Source organism: Phalacrocorax aristotelis, chromosome Z, assembly GCF_949628215.1.
Source record: "Phalacrocorax aristotelis chromosome Z, bGulAri2.1, whole genome shotgun sequence".
Lineage (NCBI taxonomy): Eukaryota > Metazoa > Chordata > Aves > Suliformes > Phalacrocoracidae > Phalacrocorax > Phalacrocorax aristotelis.
This window is the reverse complement of record NC_134311.1, coordinates 54,343,115-54,364,975: the sequence shown is the minus strand read 5'-3', so window position 1 is coordinate 54,364,975 and position 21,861 is coordinate 54,343,115. Positions and strand designations below refer to the sequence as shown.

The window sequence follows — 21,861 nt, the reverse complement described above, 5'->3', positions numbered from 1 at the left end:
GTTGAGTTTTAACAGGAGATCAGCCTTAAACCTTGTGGGTTTTCAGTCAAGCTAACTGCAATACTCCTGTCTCAGTGACAAACTGAAGTACATCTGCTGTATTGGGAGTTTCTGAAATTGCATACACTGGCATTTTCCCAAAGCTGGTGCCTCAAAATAAGCTGCACCTTCTGCCTCCTCACTAGTCTCAACACAGGCTGTCTTCACAGACACAGGTAGAAAACTAGTTTCTTGTTGAGAACTGCAAGATTTGGCCCAAGGAAAAGGAATCAGAATACAACAGAATTTTTTAAAAATGCAGGCATCTAAAATACTGCTTATTTACTGCAAAAACAAAAACAGTTCCTCTAAAAAGAAGAATCACAGTAACAGGTAATGACATACATATGTCTGCAAGTCTCTATGTTGCTCTGCACTGCTAAGTGGTCTCTAATGTTACCCACTTTAAAAATAAACACTTATGAGACACACCGATGCTTTTCATTCAGTGCTTGTGCAATATGCCCAGATGCTTTCCAAGTCCTTATTTTCTTATCTTACCACAAAAAGTTGCTTTCCTCAGTCCTGCTTCTATTGTTGCACCCTTTCAGTCAGCTTTTTGTTTAGCTTCTGTCAGCTCTTCTAGCTCACACTGCTTTCACACTGCTGCAAAGCACCATCCCCAAAAAGATGTCAAGCACAAACATAGCAGGAGCTTATAGCTCACCAAGGGTTCAAGGGAAGCCTGGCTCAATTTTAGGCCACAAACAAACAGCACAGCATGCAGCAATGAGGCAGTCAAAAAAGCATAACGCTATGGTGTGGGTGTCACGTAAAGCTTTCACGCTACACCGGTGTACTGCTGTACATAGCTGAAGTCTCACAGTCTAGCCCTTGTTCTCGTGGGAGACTTCAACTTACCAGATATCTGCTGGAAATAGAAAACAGCAGAGAGAAAGCAGTCTTGGAGGTTCCTGGAGTGTGTGTGGGAGATAACTTCCTGATGCAGCTGGTAAGTGAGCCAACTAGGGGAGGTGCCCTGCTGGACCTGCTGTTTACGAACAGAGAAGACTTGGTGGGTGATGTGGTGGTTGGAGGCTGTCTTGGGCTCAGCGGCCATGACATGATAGAGTTCTCGATTCTTGGAGAAGTAAGGAAGAGGGTCAGCAAAACCGCTACCCTGGACTTCAGAAGGGGCAGCCTTTGGATTGTTAAGGAGTCTGGTTAAGAGAGTCCCTTGGCAGGCAGTCCTGAAGGGCAAAGTAGTCCAGGAAGGAAGTCTCAAAGGCGCAGGAATTCAAGCAGGTGGGGGAGAAGACCGGCTTGGCTGAATAGTGAGCTTTGGCTGGAACTCAGGAAAAAAAGGAGAGCTTACTGCCTTTGGAAGAAGGGGCAGGTGACTCAGGAGGACTACAAGGATGCTGTGAGGTTATGAAGGGAAAAGATTAGGAAGGCGAAGGCCCAGCTGGAACTTAAACTGGCCGCTACCATTAAAGATAACAAAAAATGCTTTCATAAATATATCGGTGACAAAAGGAGGGCCAGGGAGAATCTCTCTCCTTTGTTGGGTGCAGAAGGTAAACTTCCCATGAAAGATGAGGAGAAGGCTGAGGTACTTAATGCTTTCTTTGCCTCAGTCTTTAATAGTCAGACTGGTCATCCTCAGGGTTGTCAGGCCCCTGTGCTGGGAGATGGAGATAGTATGCAGAATGAAGTCCCAGCTGTTGAAGAGGTGGCAGTCACCGACCTGCTCCTTCACCTGGATGTTCACAAGTCCATGGGGCCAGATGGGATCCACCCGAGAATACTGAAGGAGCTGGCAGAGGAGCTCACCAAGCCACTCTCCATCATTTTTCAGCAGTCCTGGTCAACTGGGGAGGTCCCACATGACTGGAAGCTAGCAAATCTGACGCCCCTCTACAAGAAGGGTCGGAAGGAGGATGCGGGGAACTACAGGCCTGTCAGCCTGACCTTGGTGCCAGGAAAGGTCATGGAGCAGATCATCTTGAATGCCATTACATGGCACATGCAGGACAACCAGAGGATCAGGCCCAGTTGGCAGGGGTTCATGAAAGGCAGGTGCTGCCTGACCAGCCTGATCTCCTTCTATGACAGGGTGACCCATCTAGTGGATGAGAGAAAGGCTGTGGATGTTGTCTACCTGGACTTTAGTAAAGCCTTTGACACTGTCGCCCACAGCATTCTCCTAGAGAAGGTGGCGGCTCACAGCTTGGACAAGTGCACTCTGCGCTGGGTAAAAAACTGGCTGGGTGGCCGAGCCCAGATAGTGGTGGTGAATGGAGTCAAATCCAGTTGGTGGCCAGTCACGAGCGGTGTTCCCCAGGGCTCAGTGTTGGGGCCAGTCTTGTTTAATATCTTTATCAATCATCTGGATGAGGGGATTGAGTGTGCCCTCAGTAAGTCTGCAGGTGACACCAAGCTGGGCAGGAGTGTTGATCTGCTTGAGGGTAGGAAGCCTCTGCAGAGGGACCTGGACAGGCTGGATCAATGGGCTGAATCCAGTTGTACGAGGTTAAACAAGGCCAAGTGCCAGGTCCTGCACTTGGGTCACAACAACCCCATGCAACGCTACAGGCTTGGGGAAGAGTGGCTGGAGAGCTGCCCAGCAGAGAAGGACCTGGGGGGTTGGCTGACAGCCGGCTGAACATGAGCCAGCAGTGTGCCCAGGTGACCAAGAAGGCCAATGGCCTCCTGGCTTGTACCAGGAATAGTGTGGCCAGCAGGAGCAGGGAAGTGATCGTGCCCCTGCACTCGGCACTGGTGAGGCTGCACCTTGAGTACTGGGTTCAGTTTTGGGCCCCCTTACTACAAGAGGGGCATCAAGTTGCTGGAGCGTGTCCGCAGAAGGACAACAAAGCCAGTGAAGGAGAGCAGGTCTGATGAGGAGAGGTTGAGGAAGTTGGGGTTGTTTAGTCTGGAGGAGTCTGAGGGGAGACCTTATTGCTCTCTTCAACTACCTGAAAGGACGTTGTAGTGAGGTGGGTGTTGGTCTCTTCTCCCAAGTTACTAGCAATAGAACTAGAGGAAATGGCTTCAAGCTGCATCAGGGGAGGTTTAGATTGGATATTAGGGAAATTTTCTTTACTGAAAGAGTGGTCAGGCACTGGAACAGGCTGCCCAGGGAGGTGGTGGAGTCTCCATCCCTGGAGGTATTTAAAAGAAGGGTTGACATGGTGCTTGAGGATATGGTTTAGTGGTGGACTTGGCAGTGGTAGGTTAGTGGTTGCACTCGATGATCTTAAGGGTCTTTTCCAACCTTAACAATTCTGTGATTCTATGATAGTGATGGTAGGGCAAAGGAACAGCTAGGGTACTGAAGGGATTAACTCGTAACGGAAGATCAAAAGGCATATAAATATTGTATAACTTGAACAACCAGCTATTTCAGAAATATATTCTAGTGCCGCACACAGAAGCTCAGACACTTTACACAATCACAAGTAGGTGTCTGCAGGAACTCAGCCAAGAGGGAGAAATCCCCAATGACTGCAAATTATAAAGATGAACAGAAGAAAGCATCCACTAATTTCTTCCTCAGCACAGGCTGGCAATGCTAATCTCTGATTTGAAGGTACAGCTGGCAGCAAGACGCATCACCATGAGCAGCACCCAGCCACATAACCTGACCCACACCAGACCTGGGCAAACAATCTCATTTTTGTTGAATTAGTGAGAGCATACGATACGAAACTTATGCTGGCAATGTGCTTTTTATGCCGGCTGTATGTCAGCAGCAGGAAAAGAGACAGTACCTGATATGGCCACCGGTATAGAATTAATCTACCAATGTTTTTAAACAATCTGAACAAGAGAGCAAGTTTATAGCAAACCAGCACTTTGCATCACATGGCCACTATTTTCTTTACCATGTCACCAGCAGTCTTAAAGCCGTGTTTAGTGCACCATCAAACTGTGATAACACGTAAGGTGGAAAAGAGTTTTAAGTGGCAAAGTTTCATATGGCAGAGTAGTCAATACTTGTGGAGAATGGGATATCTTCTAATTCTGGAACTGCTGGATAGAAATAAAAATAGCCTGGACGCCTTTATCAGAAAGAAGGGGTGGGGAAAAAACAGGGAAAAGAAGAAGGAAAAAAATTCTTTTCAAGCATTACAGCCAAAACATGTATTAACATTCTTGGTGGTCTGTCATTAAAAATATTATTCAGTGTTTTGCTGTCAATGGCAACACAATTTATATTGGTGCATAAAATCATACAGAGGAATTAAGAAGCTTGGGAATGAGCTGTTCACGTACACAGGTCAGAAAACCTCTGTAATAAGGCATATTAATAGAAAATGAACATCCATTATGACATATAACTTAATGAAAAAACAGGAATTATCTATTTCAAATGACTTGATTTAAAATATATAAATCAGATTAATTATTATTGTCATGTCCTATGTGACATCAGGGCTCTACTGTTGCAGACACTACCTAAATACATGTAAGCATAAAGATCCTGCCCAGAAAAATCCCAATCCAAGGATTGAACAGGAAAAAAAAATAGAGGAAAAATAATACACCATGGGAGCAAAAAAATTATCTGACTGCTGATGGACATGCTTTGAAGTACCTGCTCTTTTCCTTCATATTTTTTAAAATAGACCCCATTCTTTCACATGTATTTCCTCAGTCTCATTCTGGCAGCAGCTATGCATCCAAACACAGGCCAGTCTGTGCACGCTCTTCTGTGTGCCTCCATGGAAGCCACCCACTATGGACTTGACCAGACTCCCACAGGGGTCAACAACAAAACACTCATGACTCCAGCGAGCACTGGATCAGGTCAGCGAACACAGCTCTCTGCATAGCAAATGCTTGCTGGATGCCCAACACACACTTACATTTTAAACCACATTTCTCTCCTGTGTTTTGAAATCACCATCTAAACAAGACAGTGTTTTCAGCCTGGTTGAACACACAGACTGGCCCAGGATATGCAACAGCAAAGAACATGAAAGAACAGAATGGACAACACTGGCTTCTTTCCATGAAGTGCTGGCTAGAAGAGACTGAACACATGGTAAAAGCAGAAAATCCAAAAGCTGTACCCCACCATGCTCTATCCCTTTCCATCCCTCTTCCCACCTCAACACGTCTTAGTTCAGCATAGAGGAACTGGGAAGGCACATAGCTTGGCCAGGTAGGTGATCAGCTACTCACATTGGGATCAATATGTGTTACTACCAATTCCTACTCATATCATACAAAGGCATCCTGAAATCGTGTATCGGTTTGAACTTCACTTCAATCATTTAGAAAGCAGAATAACATTGTTGAATTATTTCTGTTAATTCTGTTTCCCAATTCTCATGCACATGAAACCCATGCATTTTTGAAGAAGGTAACAATTACAGCTCATTTGTCCCTCTAGCTCTAACTAGCCATACAAGTAACATACTTTAGAAAAAACATTTGGATTTTCTTCCTGCCAAACAAGATGATTCACAACTTTTTAACTGTCTCACCAAATGTTTTCAGAGCCCCTCTGCCTATGGACCTCTGAATATTTTCCAGCAGATGTGCTTAAATTATTCCTGAACAAATTGCTAGATTGCAAATAAAACCCTGTTTGTTTCATCACCTTTTGCACGGGTCTCAGTGCAGAACTGAAAATTTCAGAGGTGTTCAGGATTGTGTGAATACCACAGTGCACTTTAGCATTGCCATCAACTGCAGCAACATCAACCAATACAGAGCACTTTGGAAAACTCTCACCTCTGAGGTAGAAACAGCCCAGACAATTAGAAGTTGCTGATGGAGTACTAAATTAATCCAATCCCTGGATATGCATTAAAATCCTTTTTTCAAATAGAACTTTCTAGCACCCTCTGCTTTCTGATCTCTTCATCAGGACTTTGACTCCTAATTTGAAACTTTTGTCTTTAGTTTCCTCTGCTGTAGAACAGCCATGTGTATTCTGAAATTAGCCTGGAAGTAGTTTATGCAAATGTCCATTATGAAACTCTGTAATTATTCTTCCCCTGCCATGCCACTGCTGTCAAGTGTGCAGATGGCACAACAGTACCAGGGCTAATTCAATGGGGGAGCATGAAAGCCAGCAATGGGGCAAGGCAGGATGGCCCCTCCCAGCTGGCTGGACAGAGCTCCCTTGTTTCATTCCTTGGACAGTGCCTACTGGCTTATGCTTTCTTTTACTGGATAATGAAATGAGATTTTTTGTGAACTAAAACATTTTAGAATTAATTCTGTTTCACCATGTTTCTCACTCATGGAAAACCAGGTAGTTAAATTGTCCATCAGTAGAGCAGGCTTTGCTTTGAAGAACTTTAAAAATCAGTCTAGGAATTTGCTGCTGTTTCTCCACCCCTTGGGTATGAAATATGTCCTTTATTTTACTTTCTCCTCTCTGTTCCTTACTCAGATACCTTCTACAGCCAGCATGACTGTGAATAAGCAGTCATGTTTTTGACTGGGTCCCTGGGAATTATGCCAGCTCATCCCTGAGGAACCACAAGATCACATATTAAGAAAACAGTGAAGATGTTAATGAACCTGGCTGTAGCCCGGGTGTCTGCCCAAAAACTCCTGGAGGGAGGGTACATCCTTTGAAAAAGTAACAAAAGATCAAAAGAACTTCAAAATTGTTACTTAATGACAGAAGGAAATAAAACAGCATGGATCCAAAGGATCATTAACTGAGGCTGTAATACAGACATGCCTTTGTAGGGATAGGCTACAGATATACTGCATGTCATAAAAAAGCTGCCAGACTGTCTTGCCCACACCAGCATTTAATTTCCGATTTTGCACTTCTACTCCTACTCCTACTCCAGTCAACCTCCTGGGCCAGCAGCTAAAGTGAAGGCAGCAGGGAAGCTACACCATCATCTCAACTTGGGCAGAGCAAGTCAACCTGGAAAGCCAGCCATGACACCAGGCTGTACTTCGTCCTCCTCCTTTGCTGCTACCGAGGCTGAGCTCCGGCAGTGCAATGGTAAAGGGAAATGCTGGTGTGGATGGGGACCATGTTTGCATGTGCACATGAACTAGCATATGAATTCAGGACACACTGCCCCAAGTGCTCCAAGCCCTCATGGGAACAGCCCTTGGCCTCGGTACTTCCCACTTCACTGCAGGACAAGGGGACAAAGGGCAAAACATGGTTCCTCTGGCTCCCATTGATTCTCAAAGAGGAGATGGCTGCGAATGCAGACTCAGTGCACCTCCCTCTCTCTGCCTCCATCTAAAGCAGCTGCACTCCTTTCTTTGGAACCATAAATGAGATGGGATGCACCTGCATCCCTTGGGATGCACCACCCCTGATGGGACATGCCATGAGCAAGCTGCATTAGAAGCAGTTTCCACTTACCATCAAAGCAAAGCAAACTCCTGCGCACAAAAATGTTCTCCATACGGGCATATTTAACTTCTAAACAGGTTACAGAGGAAGCATGCTGACCCATCCCAGCATCCTAGGTCAGGATCTGAGAAACCTGGATAGGAGTGTGTTTCATCACACTTTCTTACATTTTGGGCATGTTGCTGCACCTACATCACATCAGAACTTCTTTGTAAATGAGGTTAAACAACAGCTCCTGACTACAAAAGAGCATCATGAGGAATGGTGCACTACAAAGACCACCAGGCACTGACATTATTATAGTGATGGAAAACATAGGCTCCTAAAATAGAGAGCATTAAGCCAGTATCACATTGCCCAGCATGCACTAAGCACCCTGCAGACGCAGCCCAGGCAAAGACCATTGCTGAGCTTATCCAAGGTGGGAGAGTCTCCAGGCACTCAGATGCTTTGCAGCGGTGAGCAACCTGGTGCTATGTCCAACCCTCAGACCTCCCCGACTCAGTCAGACAAAAACTGGAAAACGTGCTGAACCCTCACCTTTCGTAGGAATACTTCAGTACATCAGTATTAAACAGTGAATACCTAAGGACCCCTACTGCCTTGGCACCTATGCTTCACCAAAGAAGCTGTTAACAGTGTCAGAAACAAACCCAGCCCCAAACAAGAACACACCGGCAGTGACACTTAAGAGGTAGAGTCTTAGTGTAGCAGAATACAAGAGAAGTTAATTAAGCTTTGACTTCAAGCACTTTTAGCCAACCCCAGAGGCTGTGGGCAGGAGCATGCGATACCTTAGGAAAGCGTATTTCGAGAATAGTAAGCAACGTACAGTTCAGGACTAAGCCGACGTTTTATTTTGCAGGAGTCTCAAAGCTGGGAGCCCATGCTTCTGCCTCTGCCCAGAGAATTAATGTCCAAATACTCCTTTGGAAAGACAGAATCGACACATAACCTCCAGCATCATCTCCTTAGGAGATGAGGCCCCTCTGATGTCTACAGGTAACTGCTGTGGATATCCTCTGTGGCTCAGCATCCCTATTTCTCTCTGCTGCTCCCACAGGAAACATTCTTCAGGCTCTCAGCAGAGAATAATTTACAAACTTCTGAGATCACTTACTTTCTGCTCTTGAGAGTTGACTACTCCCATGGTACGTTTGACCTATGGCAGCAAGATATTTCTTTGCCAATGTCAAAGAGCAATGTTGGTGATCAATAACATTTCTTTAAAGCAAACAAAAAAAAACCCAAACAAAAACTAGCCACCTATCATTAAATAAGAAGGAAGGATTTTCCATGAGAGAGATTGTTTTTTCCACACTAGAAACTGCTTTCAATACAAGGAAGAACTGTCATACATAAATTTGTTAATATCTGAAAACTGTTTCATCAAATACTTTGGTTTTTATCTTTCACAGATTGTCTTTTTTCTGTCTACAAAGAAACCAGTGGCTGCCTGAAGTCAGCATATGTTATTCCATATACTGTGTTTAGTACACTAGGAAATGAAGAGTCATCTTGCTGCTCTCCTTACAGAAAGAATTGGTTAAATATAATTTTCTTTGTACCTGTTAAAAAAAACATAATTTAGAAGGGCAAAAGCTATTTAAATTTAAGTTCTACTTACTTAAAAGATGTATCAATAGCATTGAAAAAAACAGACATGTATGATGTTTCAGTTAATCCTTGGCTAGTCAATCCTGAAAATTAGACTGGCTTATAAGGAGTAATTTTATGATGTGGTTAACAGTATTTTGCTGTCCAGAAGACGGAAACAGGCTCCTCAAATTAGCTGAAAAGCATGTGCTTCAAATATTTAATTTTCTGCTTCATTACCATTTAATTTTTAAATATGACATTTATGTGTGTTGTAATTAGATTTTAATCATATTGCTGTCATAAAAATAACATATAAAGAGAAGTGTATCAAAATAATGCATTTCTGAAACGGAGTAATTCCATGGAGTATTTTTAAACTGTATTTCACAAAACCTATCTAATCCAGCAAGGTCCTTGAGCTTTCTGAATGCACTCCCTCTTATGTAACAAAAAAGAAGCAGTCGTCACTTGGCTGACCAGTTTACACACAATTTTATATTTGCAAAGAAATTCGGTACTGACAAAGTGTGACAGTTTGAAGTGCCAGCACTGTACGAATGCATCCTCCAGCTGTGTAAGAACTGCTCGCATACAGCAAGTCAACAAAGTGCCTTGCATAATCTTTAAAAACGTGCGTCATAAACACAGAACTGCAGTTATTCTCCAATAATTTGTCATGAAGAACAGGCCTCTCAGGTAGACATTCTTGGAGTAAAGCAGATTGTTAAATCCACTTGATACAGATGCTAAGCATGTTTACATACAGTGTGAAAAGCACCCTAATTTTGGACCCAGCACACAGTAGATCTCTCTTTCTCTCAGAGAACAAAAACCCATGCTTTCACAGAGGCTGGAAAGAAGGGGTTATTTCCTACCTTTTGACCACTTCCACTTTTCCTACAGAAAATAATGTGTTATAACCATATGCTGACATTTTTAAAGTTTCAAGCGAACAGTATGCAATTGCCATGATATGGTCTTCTGTAGTTCCACTGTGCCCTTTAAAAGGGACTGGAACACACCAGAGAAATACCTGAATTCAGTGCAGTGCAAATATTTGTCATGTTCCCTCAGTCTTCCCAAGAGATGTTTTCTCTATCCCTGCTTTTGGATAAAGATTCAACAGATTTTAGACAAGCTCAGCTAGCCAAAGAAATGTTAATGAAAACTGTCTAAGGAACTGCACAACCAGAAGGGACTTTCATGTCTAATTTAAATCCTGATTTGATTGTGTTCTCCAGCAAAGTCGTGCAAATAAAGCAGGAGCCATTAGAAGGACTTTCCAGAACTGATGAAGTATTTGGACCCAACTAAGAAAATAAATGCCTTGACTCAAGGGTTTTTTCAAGATGGACAGGCCTCTTTGATCTTCCCAGACTGAGAAGTACTCCTATCAGGAACAATATTGTGATGGGAAAGATTGTGAAGCTGCAATGCTTTCAGACACTAACTCACCAGAGCAAATACATCAACCTCAGATGATCAGTGTAAGGTCTGCCAAGACCTCCCAAAGTTTTAGATGGGGGTTGAAAGACAACCTTGAATCTTTCTCAGTCACCTTAGGGTGTTCACATAGCCCCTTCCTATTCCATGCCGAAGCCCTGAAAGCTTTACATACCCTTGTTCCCGCATACACACACACACACACACACACTCACCTACACAAAATACAGGAGGCTGTTAAAAAATAACTACAGTCCTAGTGGGAACTGTAGTTCCCAGGTGCTCCCACTGCAAGTCTCTGGAAGTCCATGTTTCACCACTATCCTCAGGCTTGGTAGGACACTGAGGACTCAGAGGAAAGACACCATCTCCACCTGCTCCCCACACAGAAAAACAAGTTGACGACCGCCTAACAGCAACCCAAACCACTCTCATTGGGTTTCTAGCGAGTTAGGAGACCCCTCTGGGATTTACCCGCCTGGGCTGGTGAGAGGCTGCAGACCATACCTAGCAAGTTACCAAAGCCCAGGACCACAACAAGCAAGTTACTAAAGCTCAGGTCTGGTACAGGCTCTCGCTTGTGCAAAGCTTAAGGCAAATGTTCTCAACTAAAATCATGTTCTCACATCCATCACTCTACAAGTGACTAATACACCTCAAGCCCTCTCTGCATCTACCTGATAAGTCCCTAGTTCATACGAGGTGTATCACTATTAGCCCCCAAATGCACGGCTTTGTACCATGTTCTTATTAACTGGAGTAAACAAAAGGTGGGAAAATCCAATCTTCCCACATAATAACTGAATTCCCCTCAGTACTAACCAACATCTCCCAATATTATGATGTCCACAGATTTATACAGCTTTCACAAGCCTACATCTGGCTCTCATGGTAATAATATATTAAGCAAAACTGGCCTTAAGTATGATCCTTAAGGAGTATCACTTGTAATATCTTTCTCTCTACCCTAATAACTGTTCCTGCAGTATCCATATATCCTTATCTCTTTATATTAATCTCCACCTTCTTTATCTTCCACAAGAATCTCCTGTGAGGCACAGTATAAAATGTTTCATTTTCAATAACTTGGATTAAGCCCATTTGCACTGCTCTTCTGTAAGTGGTCAGTTACCTTATTGTAGGGAGATAATCAGTCTGACACAGCCATCTCTGATAAAACCATGTTGAATTTTATCCATTAGCAACCTGTCTTTGACTATACTTTCTGTCAAATATGTTTTTAAAACCTTGCACCACACAGCCAACATCACATGAGCAGGCCTCACAAATCCCTCCATCCCACTGCCTTTAAAGTTATTGCATCTAATTTCTGTGAGCCTGAGGTTCCCATTCCCAAGCTGACAAATACAATGAAAACTCATGATGCTGGTGCATTAGCTATGTTTCTTCAGTACTCCAGGACACCTGTACTCCTCCATTTCCATCCCCATCTTATCACAACAAGAACATAATTGTTTTGTTTCTGTCTTTCTTTCACCTTTTACAATCCTTCAGAAAACCACTCAGTGCCCTCCCACTACTCTCCTAGACATTCATGTACCGCTGCTATTACCATTCTCATTGCAAACCACGGCAGCCAAAAAAGACAACCATGGTTTATTAATGATAATGGCCAGGCTACCCAAGTTTCAATCTCATACTTACATCCCAATGAAGGCACCAACTAAATTAAGTTTACCTAACGCATGTCCTTACTCCTGTTACTACCTGTTTTTGAACTCTGGAGTTCACCTATTCTAAGTAATCACTTCAGGTTTTGCATTAAAAATTCCATTTTATTACAAACTTCAACTTACTCATTTTTTGACATAACATACAATTTTGTGATTTGAGGAAGTGGAGAGAATGGCAATTTGGAATTTTATAAGCAAAAAACAGCCATAAATTGTGGGAAAGAAAGAGTGAGTGGTGTCTTCACAGGCAGTAACTCTGCTTTTGAAAACTGCAATTGAGACTACTGAAGGAGGAGAAAATCATGATCATAAAAGGGAAATAATTTTAAACTTACTTCAGAGAACTGAGCCATAGTACTGAAAACCATCATCCCCATACAAGCCTGTATCAGACAGCAACATTCAACAGCCTGCGGTCTCAGACAAGCAGAGAATGGTTTTTGGTTTCATTCACCCTGCTTTTGAATGAGCTGTTATCCAAAAGAAAGGGACTCTCCCAGCAGAAACCTGATGTTGTAGAACTTACATAAAGAGGTACTTCAGCGCAGCTCAACTCCATCGTCACAGCATCTAGAAACAGAATAAATCAATGGAATTATTACACACCCATCAGGAGTGTAATGTCTGCAAACTAAGTTGACATTTTCCAGAATTAGGGGGAAAAAAAGGATATTAAACTTATCAGCTATTCAGTTGCCCTAAATTTCCCCAGAATGAGGAAACGCTGGTGTAATTATGCCTGTGTAAGGCTGGAGGAGGGGTGGCTGGTTAACAAGCTGTGTGCTTTTCACACCATAGACACAGTAAACAAAACAGGTCAGGCTGAGCCCAGCTGTGTAGTTGCAGCAAATGAAATAGTGGGAATTGCAGCATTTCTTATTTCTACACGCAAAAAGTGGAACCTGAGCTCAAGATGTAGTTGCAGCAACTTTTCCTCCACACCAACATTCCAAGTGTCTGGTGCTGTTCTTTCAGCAACTTCATAGAAGGTATCCCGAAGGCAATTCACCTTAACTAACCTAAAGAGCAAGCTACTGATAAAAGCAATCACTGGAATTACTACAATTACAGTTATCATAGCAACCTTGACTTCTATATTTGAAACTGACTACATCTTCAAAATTCATACCCTAAAAATAATATTCCTGTCAAATGAGAACGCGTACCAGAAGCAACTCCACATCTTTAAAACAGCAAGGGGGGCTAAACAACTACACACAAGCCATCTTCTACTTGCTGAAACAGGCTACGGGAAGAGAGTTTGTCTTAGGAGGAGGCTGTCTCAGCTCACATGTGGCCTTGTTTTTACAGCTGAACAGTTTCCAAGAACAACACAGTTGTGCAGCTCGTTGCTTGTTAATGCATAGGTACAGCCTGCTATGAGTCAGATAGGATTTGAGAAGTTCCCTGCCTACAAACTGCAGAACTTACATGCACAGTTTCAATCAAAACAAAAAACCAGCCACCCACCACCCCAGCGCACACTTCTTTTAAACCATGACTATGTTAATAGTTATCTCCTGTTACCCATCAATCCATACACACTCACAAGTACCTACATTCTTGCCATTTGACTTCAGTATAATTTTAAAACAGAAGGAAAAACCCTTTACAAAATCACTGGCCACAAATGTTCAGCCAAAAAAACCACCACCTTTCATACTGAAGAAAAGGGTATCAAGGTAAACACTAATCCAGCCAGCCTAGTCAACAGCAAGACTCAGACAGAGGAGTTTCTTATTGTCTGTAGAGGGAGGAGGTATCCCACAGCTGACTCCAAGGCATCTCACTTTGACAGACAGATACAAAGCTCTGCAGCTTCCAGAAACGGCATCTTGAACCCACCCTTAAGAGCAGGAGCATGGGCAGCGCAGTGCTGTTTGTACAGAAAAAAACAAGATTACACAAGAAATTAAGAAACGATAACATTAATTCCACAAGGAGTATTTGAAGGTGGAGCTTTTCACAAGCATCACCTTACAGAACAGATGAAGCACATTAACTTTTATCTCAGGCCTGTCACCAACTCTCAATTACTGCCACACACAGATTGTGTATATACAGGGCATCACTTCATGGTTGGCTGAAATGAGACATGCCAGCCAGCTGTTTCACACCAGTGCTCTATTCTGTTGTATAAAATCCCTTCACCTGCAATGTTTCTCCCTCTTTAAAGGAACACATCCAAACTAAACTCCACTGTCCCCTCTGCAGGAAAATATGAGCACATTCAAATCCCTATGCCATGCCAACAAAATAAGACCTACTCTGGGTTACTTCTGTCATATGACTATCTTGACCTCCAGAGCCTCAAGAGACATACCTCAACATCCTCCTCTGCGAGGATAATCCAGTCTAGTGTACCTATTCTACGGCAAGTGTGCACAAGAAGGCATAATTTAGCTCTTGCTTTGGGGGATAAACGTTGCACCACCAGTATAATAAACTTCTTTTGCATTGGATAACACAAACACAACTCACTGGAGAGATGATGCCATCCCAACTTCAGTTCTCTTCACCCTTTGCTTGTGTCACACTGTGAATCCCGTGGGAGCTTGTACATTTGGGAACACTACGTACCTAGCTCCATATGGATCCTGAGTGGATAAATAACCTGGAGACTTAGCTCACCTAAAGCAATCAATGTTTTTCATACACTGATTAGAACCATGCTGAAATACGCTCGGTACTTTCGACGTGACCTCCCCTGACAAATCAGCTTATAATGGTGTTTCCTGGATACAAAGGTGTATCTAATGGCACGCTTTTTGCTCCTGCAGAAGAACCAATAATTGTCAAAGCACAGCACTAAGTGACCTCTTCTGCTTTTCTCACACTCTCACAAGTGCTGGTTATTTAGAAAAAAGTTTTACACAAATAGGTCACGTCTTTCCTCTATCTCGGGCTTACAGTAACTCAGCTTGGCTGCTGGAAGTGGCTGGGAGGGGCAGGAAGAAGAAGAGGATGCACGTAGGGAGGAAATACTCAGCTCCAGCTACGGACCAGCTCTTGTGCAACCTCCATTTCAGAGCGAGGGACTGACGGAAACACTATCACATGCATGCTACCACCCACCTCTTCTGTATGGCAAAGAGCTGCTTAGCTCCCCAAAATGCAAGGTCCCCAGTGCCCAAGAGGTGCCACACAGACAACCACTCTCAGGTGCTGAGGTGCAGCCCTACTCCACACAGCAAGGGGAGGGTCGAGCTACATGACTTCATGGATACACATCATTTCACACAGCAACACCTGATCTCTGACACCTGTGCCTCTGACACAGAAATCAGCAGGATGGGCATCTAACCAACAAACAGGTTCAGTTTCAGGCATTGCCCACAACTATTGAGCTTACACCAAGGGCAGCAGTAGCCCGATTCATCTATACACAAAAAAAAAAAAAACCTTTTCAGCATCCACTTTAGCAGTAAATTTAATGGAAGCATTTACTGTGATGTGCTGCAAACTGGAGAGGCTTGCAGTATACGTTTCAGTCAAGTAGAAGTAAATATACAAAAAAGAACAACTAATCTTGAAAACAATTCTATTTAATTTTTTTTTTCAATCCACAATCTTCCCTTTAACCTAGTGTGCTACTGCCAGTCTCCTGACCAGCTCAAGTTATTGAGATGAACACCAACAAGTATTTTGGGTTTTATCAAAGATGCAAGACATTTCAATAATCCTTCCAACACTTTTTCTCATCTGACATTTTATTTATTGATTGCCAATTATGGGACTTTCATATATCCAGTTTCTTTCAACATTATAAATTTTAGCATTTTATAGCATGGTTTCCCCAATTATCAAGACATGTTAGAAGGACCACAACAAGGAAATAAACCAATGGAAAAAAAAAGCATTAGGTATTGACTTAACTGCATTTTAATGGAAAAGATGTCACTTATCAAACTTTTTTACTCTGTACACACCAAAGAAATTAGATAAGGGAAAGCATTATCTAAATCTCAGCAGAAAGGCATTTCTGCTGGTTGACAAGGTGACCCCTCAGCTAACACTGTGACTACTATTTGGGTGTCCTAGCACCTACTGTGTATCATTAGCATTTTCCTAAAGACAAAAGGACACTTCCTGATCCTACAGCAACCTGGCTTACAACTCACAACTTGACTTTCTCTTCTTCCCTGTAAATAAAGCATGTAACTGTGGGAGAAAGACACACAGAAGATGAAGACAGGACTCTGGCTTTGATGCTGCTCTGTAATTCAGCAGTCGCTTGTATGAACTTCACTTAACTCAGGGCTCCACTGCTGCCATAACGATCCTCCAAGTCTCATTAAGCAGCACCAGACCACAGTTCATGCAAGCCTTGCAAACAGCTGCAAAGTATAAGCAGTGGTATAAAACATGTATTTCATACTTCTCTTCCATGTATCAATAAAAAGATAAGAAAACACGAGGTCTTTAGACCCTGTTCCCTATATTGTCCTTGTAGGCCATAATTCCGCACCTCTGTGCCACAGGCCACTACTGCTGTTTCATAAATTGTAAAGCAACTGACTGAATGTTGAAACTGTCAAGTTATGTAAATAAACCCCCAATGATGTTCCACAGGTGCCTGGGAATTAAATTCTTCTGGTTTTAATTATATTTCTTCTTGGTGATGGTCACATTGAAACTCATGTCTATAAAACACTAAGAATTACAATCTTATTACCACCATCAAGACAAGCATATTAAATCTTTATTTCTGATTAACTGGAGCAACAGGAAAGCAAGGGTGCGTCCAACCCAGAAGCCACTGGAAGGTAGGCGGGAACCCCCGGAGCATCATCTGTGATGCTTTAAAACCTAACATCTTTGTCTAAGCAAAATGTCTTGTGCCTTGTAAAAGTCTAGCGCAACAGGCACATTAAGAGGTTTTTCTGCCAAGCTCTCTACCACTGGATGACCATGTTACACATCACCATTATCACTGTCTTATTATTTTTTACCATGCAATAGTCTGTAAGAGGTAGATGCTACATCAACCCACAGGACATAAAGATGGATAACGAGTCATTGTACATACTGTGTTTATACTTCTCAGATCTTAATACTCTTCAAAACCAGTGAGATTCCAATATAGTGCTCACAGACCAGCCAGTTTCCATTAAATAATGTTCATCCCACTGCTTCCTCTCAACAAGCACAGCAACTGAACCAAACAGTAGTTTTGAGTTTACAGATTCCATCTGAGTTATGTTACGTGTGTATACATAACGGCTTGCTCACAGCTTCCCAAGCACCAGGAACCGTGCTGTACAGTGATCAGGTCTAACACGGTACAGAATGTTCTTTTACATGCAGATCTTTGCTCTGGACAGGATTGAAAGACCTGGGAAGAATTAAATTAAAAGAAGAAAGTAGCAAGCTGAAAACAGACACATAATAAATACCACATTCCCAAAATCAGAGTTTTACACCTTTACAGCCAATGTTTTTGACATGATTTTTCATTTTTACACTTGGCTCTGCTGAACGTCTAGAGCATGGAGGATTGCGAGAGGACAAAGCAAAACTCTCAGCCAGCAGCTTCACAAGCACATTTGTTTACCACCATCTAACAGCATTCAGACTAAGAGGTAAAATGAACCCTTCCCTATTAAATTTATAATGAAGTGGCTTGCACTAGTGTTGATTACTACACCACACATTAGTTGGTCTTGAAGCAAGTGAACAGAAGAAATGTAGCTAGACACCTTTTAAAAGAGCTCTCTTTTCAACAATTTGAGACAAAAAGAGACCTAAATCTTCCTCCAAAAACCATCAATCCATTCATGGCTATTGTATTTCTTTAATTTGTTGAAGCCACAGCCACTCTGTGCTCCTTAGCAGGGAAAATATTTAAAGAGTGTCCAAAAAGGGTCACATTTTTAGCCTTTTAAAAATAGATTTGGATTTTAAAACACAAAAACAACTCTAGAAAAATGCCTGTTAGGCAGACGCCTGCTCCTGAGGTTGGCAAAATGTATTTTTTAGGCATTCCTGTATTAACATTCTTAATGTAGCATTATCATTTCAACTAAAAATAAAATGGGGCTCTAGATTTCAGAAATCTTAGAAATGTGAAACATGGGTTATACAATACAGAAAGACACAAATAAAACCAAGTATATAGGTAAGACCACTAAAACAAAATAAAATCTGTTTGATACTATTTCTGGACACCTGTCTCATCTAGCTTACTCCTTTTAATGCCCATTTTGACAGAGATAGTAGCTTTTTAATAATGAATTTTTTAATGGCTTTTAGAATTTACTGCTCCATAGTTTGGGCACTGTGAAGCCATGAGACATGAGCAAGAGCAAACTCTTTTGAAGAGTTCATACAGTACAGTCGTACAGTTTACTGACAAGGAAGCAAAGAAGTGGACCAGAAACGGCTGTTTCTACAAATGCATTCAAATGCATGCTCCAATGCTATCTGTGATGCTTCATCATCACGCAGGCGTGGGCATCCACCGAACTGCTGTAACTAGCAAACAAAGTTAGCAGATATACTGTGTCTTTAATAACACTCTAGTAATTTGCATCCCACCTCCATGAACAGTTAGAACAGCACAACAAAGAAAGAGCACAGCAAGAGACAAACTTTTGATACCAAAAGTTGTTATATTTAATTCTGATAGTCACAGAAGCAGCTTCCACTGAGAAGGGCGACTATTCCACCTCACAGCCCTCTTCTAATTAGTAAGGTAGTTTAGTGGTACCTGCTTGTCTTAATGATGCTGAGCCTGAAAGACACAACTCACACAGCTTAACTAGTCAGTAGGAGAATCTGTAAACTTTTGAAAATTGTGTATTTTTTTAAGAATTTCAGCAGACAACATTGAGGAAAGTTCCAAAAACACTCCTGGGACAGGGGGTGAGAAGATGCTACGGATGTAGTGATAGTCAAGCTAACACAGAAGATAAAAAAAAAAAGAGTGCTCCAGTCAAAAAGTATGAAAACACCCAGTGCAAACAAAGACCTCTGTAGCTTCAACTCTTGGGCACAACCAGACATGGTGATGCAAATTCTGCTTGCTCTTCTAGGTAGCACCTTAGAATCTAGAAGACTTATTTGTAGAAGGCACAGAGAATGTATGTTCCTGCCCTGAGATTACCGTATCCCCACCATCTATAAACAGGAAATCAGTACGCACAGGTGCCGACTGACTGAAGTGTGGCCATGCAGGCTTTTGGCTGGCAAACCCAAAAATGGGAACTGGATCTTCTGAGTCACTACATTAGTCATAGGCTATCCTTCCAATATCCTGGTGCAAATTCTCGTTCAACATGTTATTCAGATCAAAAGAATGTTGGACCATTTCGCACACCAAACCCCTCTGAAACGGCTCCACAAAGAAGCTATTCTCGGGGGAGACAATGGGAACTTCTCCCGAGCAGCAGCAGCAGTTTCAGATCAAGAAAAGGAATACTCCTCCCTGATATTACATAACAAAATGTTGGCAGAAATGTCTAATTTACAAGTCAACTGACAAGGCCAAATAAATTTCCTGGTAGACCAAGATACATCTACACGATCACTTTCTTTGCTGCTGATCTTTCATACCGAAGTCACAGAACAGAGTTCATTTTTCACCTATGTGGAAAAAACCCTCTTACTCAAACGCCTCCTGAAATCCTACTTCCACAAAGCGTGGTAGAGAGCAAACTACCTCTACAAAAGAAAAAACTTGTGCTCTCTGTTAGGCTTTCCACCGCATTCGTGTACCCTATAATGACTTATCAGAAGAACTACCTCCATTCTTGTATGTGACCAAATACACAGGCACGAGTAAGCCCATAAAAATGAAGAAGGATTTTAGAGCCCTTTTTCTGTATGAGAATCATTGTGCAGGTTGAAAACTTGCACAACTCTAAGCTGCACACACCAGCGTCCCAACAAAACGCTACCAAGAACTACTTTGAAAGCTGTCTCTCAGAATTCCACCGTTAGAAAAGTTTTCATTTCCTTTCTATTTTTCGGTTGTTAAAGAAGATACAGTAAGTTAAAAACTCCTTTCGCTCCAGCTGAGAAAGGTAAGCACAGATACCCAGTATCTTGTCCACTTAGGGACAAGAAGTGAAAAAAGCACAAGCGGCTTTTAGGGCAAAAAAAATGAACAAACAAGAGAAAAAAACCACCTATGTGGAAGGAAAAAAAAAAATCCTCCCCCTCCCCACTTTTGGGATTTCGGACTTCAACCGAGAGCCCACGGGGAACGTTTTTCCCGGACACGGGGAACGTTTTTCCCAGACACGCCCGGGCGCACGGCGGCGCCAGGACCGCGTCTGAGCCGGCGGGACGGGGACGCCGCCGGAGCTGCCCGGGGCTTCCCGCCTCGCCCCGCAGAAGGGAGAGGGCAGCCCCCCGCCCCCAGACCAGACCAGACCAGCCCAGCGCAGCCGCCCCGACGCCCACCCGCGCCGCGGGGCCGGGGGCTGCCGTGCGGCAGGTGCGGCGGTGCGGACTCCGGACTCCCCCGCTCCGCCCCGAGGGCCGCGGCCGCCTTACCTACGCGGGGCGTCCCGGCTGGGGCTCCGCCGCCGCCCGCGCTGCCGGGGAAGGAGGCGGCGCTGCCGAGCCGCCACCGGGGCCGCGCCTGCGGGAGTCCGGCGGGGCGCGCCCGGCCCCGCCGATGCGCCGCCCCTGGGGCCCGGCAGCCCGCGGGGCGAGGGAGGGAGGCCGCGCTGCTGCGACGGCCCGTGGCCGGGGAGCGGGCCGGTGCCCGGCGCCCGGCGCCCGGGGAGCTGCCCCGAGGCGGCCTGTCCCCGCCGGAGACGAGGCAGCGGCGGGCGGCAGCCCGCCCCACCGGCAGCGGTAGCCGCGCTCTGCTCGATGGGGCGGGCGGGAAGGCGGGACCCGCTCGCGGGGAACTTTGCGCGGCCCCGACGGCGCCCTGGCCCCGGGAGGGGGAGCACCGGCCCCCGGCACCTTTCGGAGGGGAGCGCTGCCCTCTCCCGGCCGGAGCGCGGCTGCAGGCGGCAGGGTGCGGGCCCGCCGGGAGGCGGGCGGGCCCAGGCACATCCCGCGGCACCCCGCACGGCAGCCGCAGCCCTCCGCTCCGTCCCGCGCCCGCCCGGCCGCGGTCTCGGAGCCCGCAGCACCCCGCGGGCGCTGCCCACGCCAGGGGCTGGGCGGTCACGCTGCTGCCCAGTCGCTCCCGGCGTGTTTCACGCGGCATAGTACTTTGATCCGCACAGACCACGCCGTATTTCGGCTTTCAGCTGCTACAACTACGCAACATACAACTTCAGCTGTTCTTAAAATCGCCTTACAGCGTCGACTCCCTAAACCTATTCCGATAAGCTGTTTCACTCCTAAGGACGGTAGAGTACTGAAAATGTGGCGTTGAGTACCAGGTTGGGAGCAGCTCCCTCTCGCTGCAGTGTAACTTAATTCATGGCCTGTCAGCTGTAGATGGACGGCATACTTTCTTTGCAACAGCAGCATTTTTGCACAATGCTGTGGGGATGAAAAAAGTTTACCCAAGCACTGTAAGCAATACATGAATGCGTTCCTGTGAAGCAGTGGCACAAATGCTGTGGAAGTGTACATTTCCTTAGTATCCCAAATATCTGTGAAACAGAGGTAATCGGAGGAAGAGAGCTGGACCTGTTTAGTCCTATAGAGCTTAAGTAGGGTCTAAGTATTAGTTTATCAAGCAATGCTACCATTTTAAAATTAACTAAGCCAATAGTAAGAACTATTATCCAAGGTCTCCAGGAGTATTATCTGAGATGAAAGCGTGTTCTGTTGTCGTACCTCTTTTCCATCCTGTACTCTTTTCCCATACCAACAAGGATACTT

General features: G+C 44.1%; 1 protein-coding gene across 9 annotated transcripts in view; it reads right to left on the bottom strand.

Annotated features, from left to right (window-relative positions):
* The window catches only part of ARHGEF28 (Rho guanine nucleotide exchange factor 28), a 130,414-nt gene extending 109,180 nt beyond the window's left edge, over positions 1-21,234 (bottom strand). For 6 of the 9 annotated variants that reach the window (XM_075078226.1, XM_075078230.1, XM_075078228.1 and 3 more), the window contains exons 1-2: positions 20,566-21,234; positions 12,593-12,636 (exon numbers count right to left, since the gene is read on the bottom strand). In XM_075078226.1, coding sequence (XP_074934327.1) covers positions 12,593-12,625 — 33 coding nt within the window. In that variant the 5' untranslated portion in view covers positions 12,626-12,636; positions 20,566-21,234. The remainder of the gene's footprint in view (positions 1-12,592; positions 12,637-20,565) is intronic. The other 3 variants (XM_075078232.1, XM_075078234.1, XM_075078236.1) reach the window with 2 other exon arrangements.
* Between the last annotated feature and the right edge of the window lie 627 nt (positions 21,235-21,861).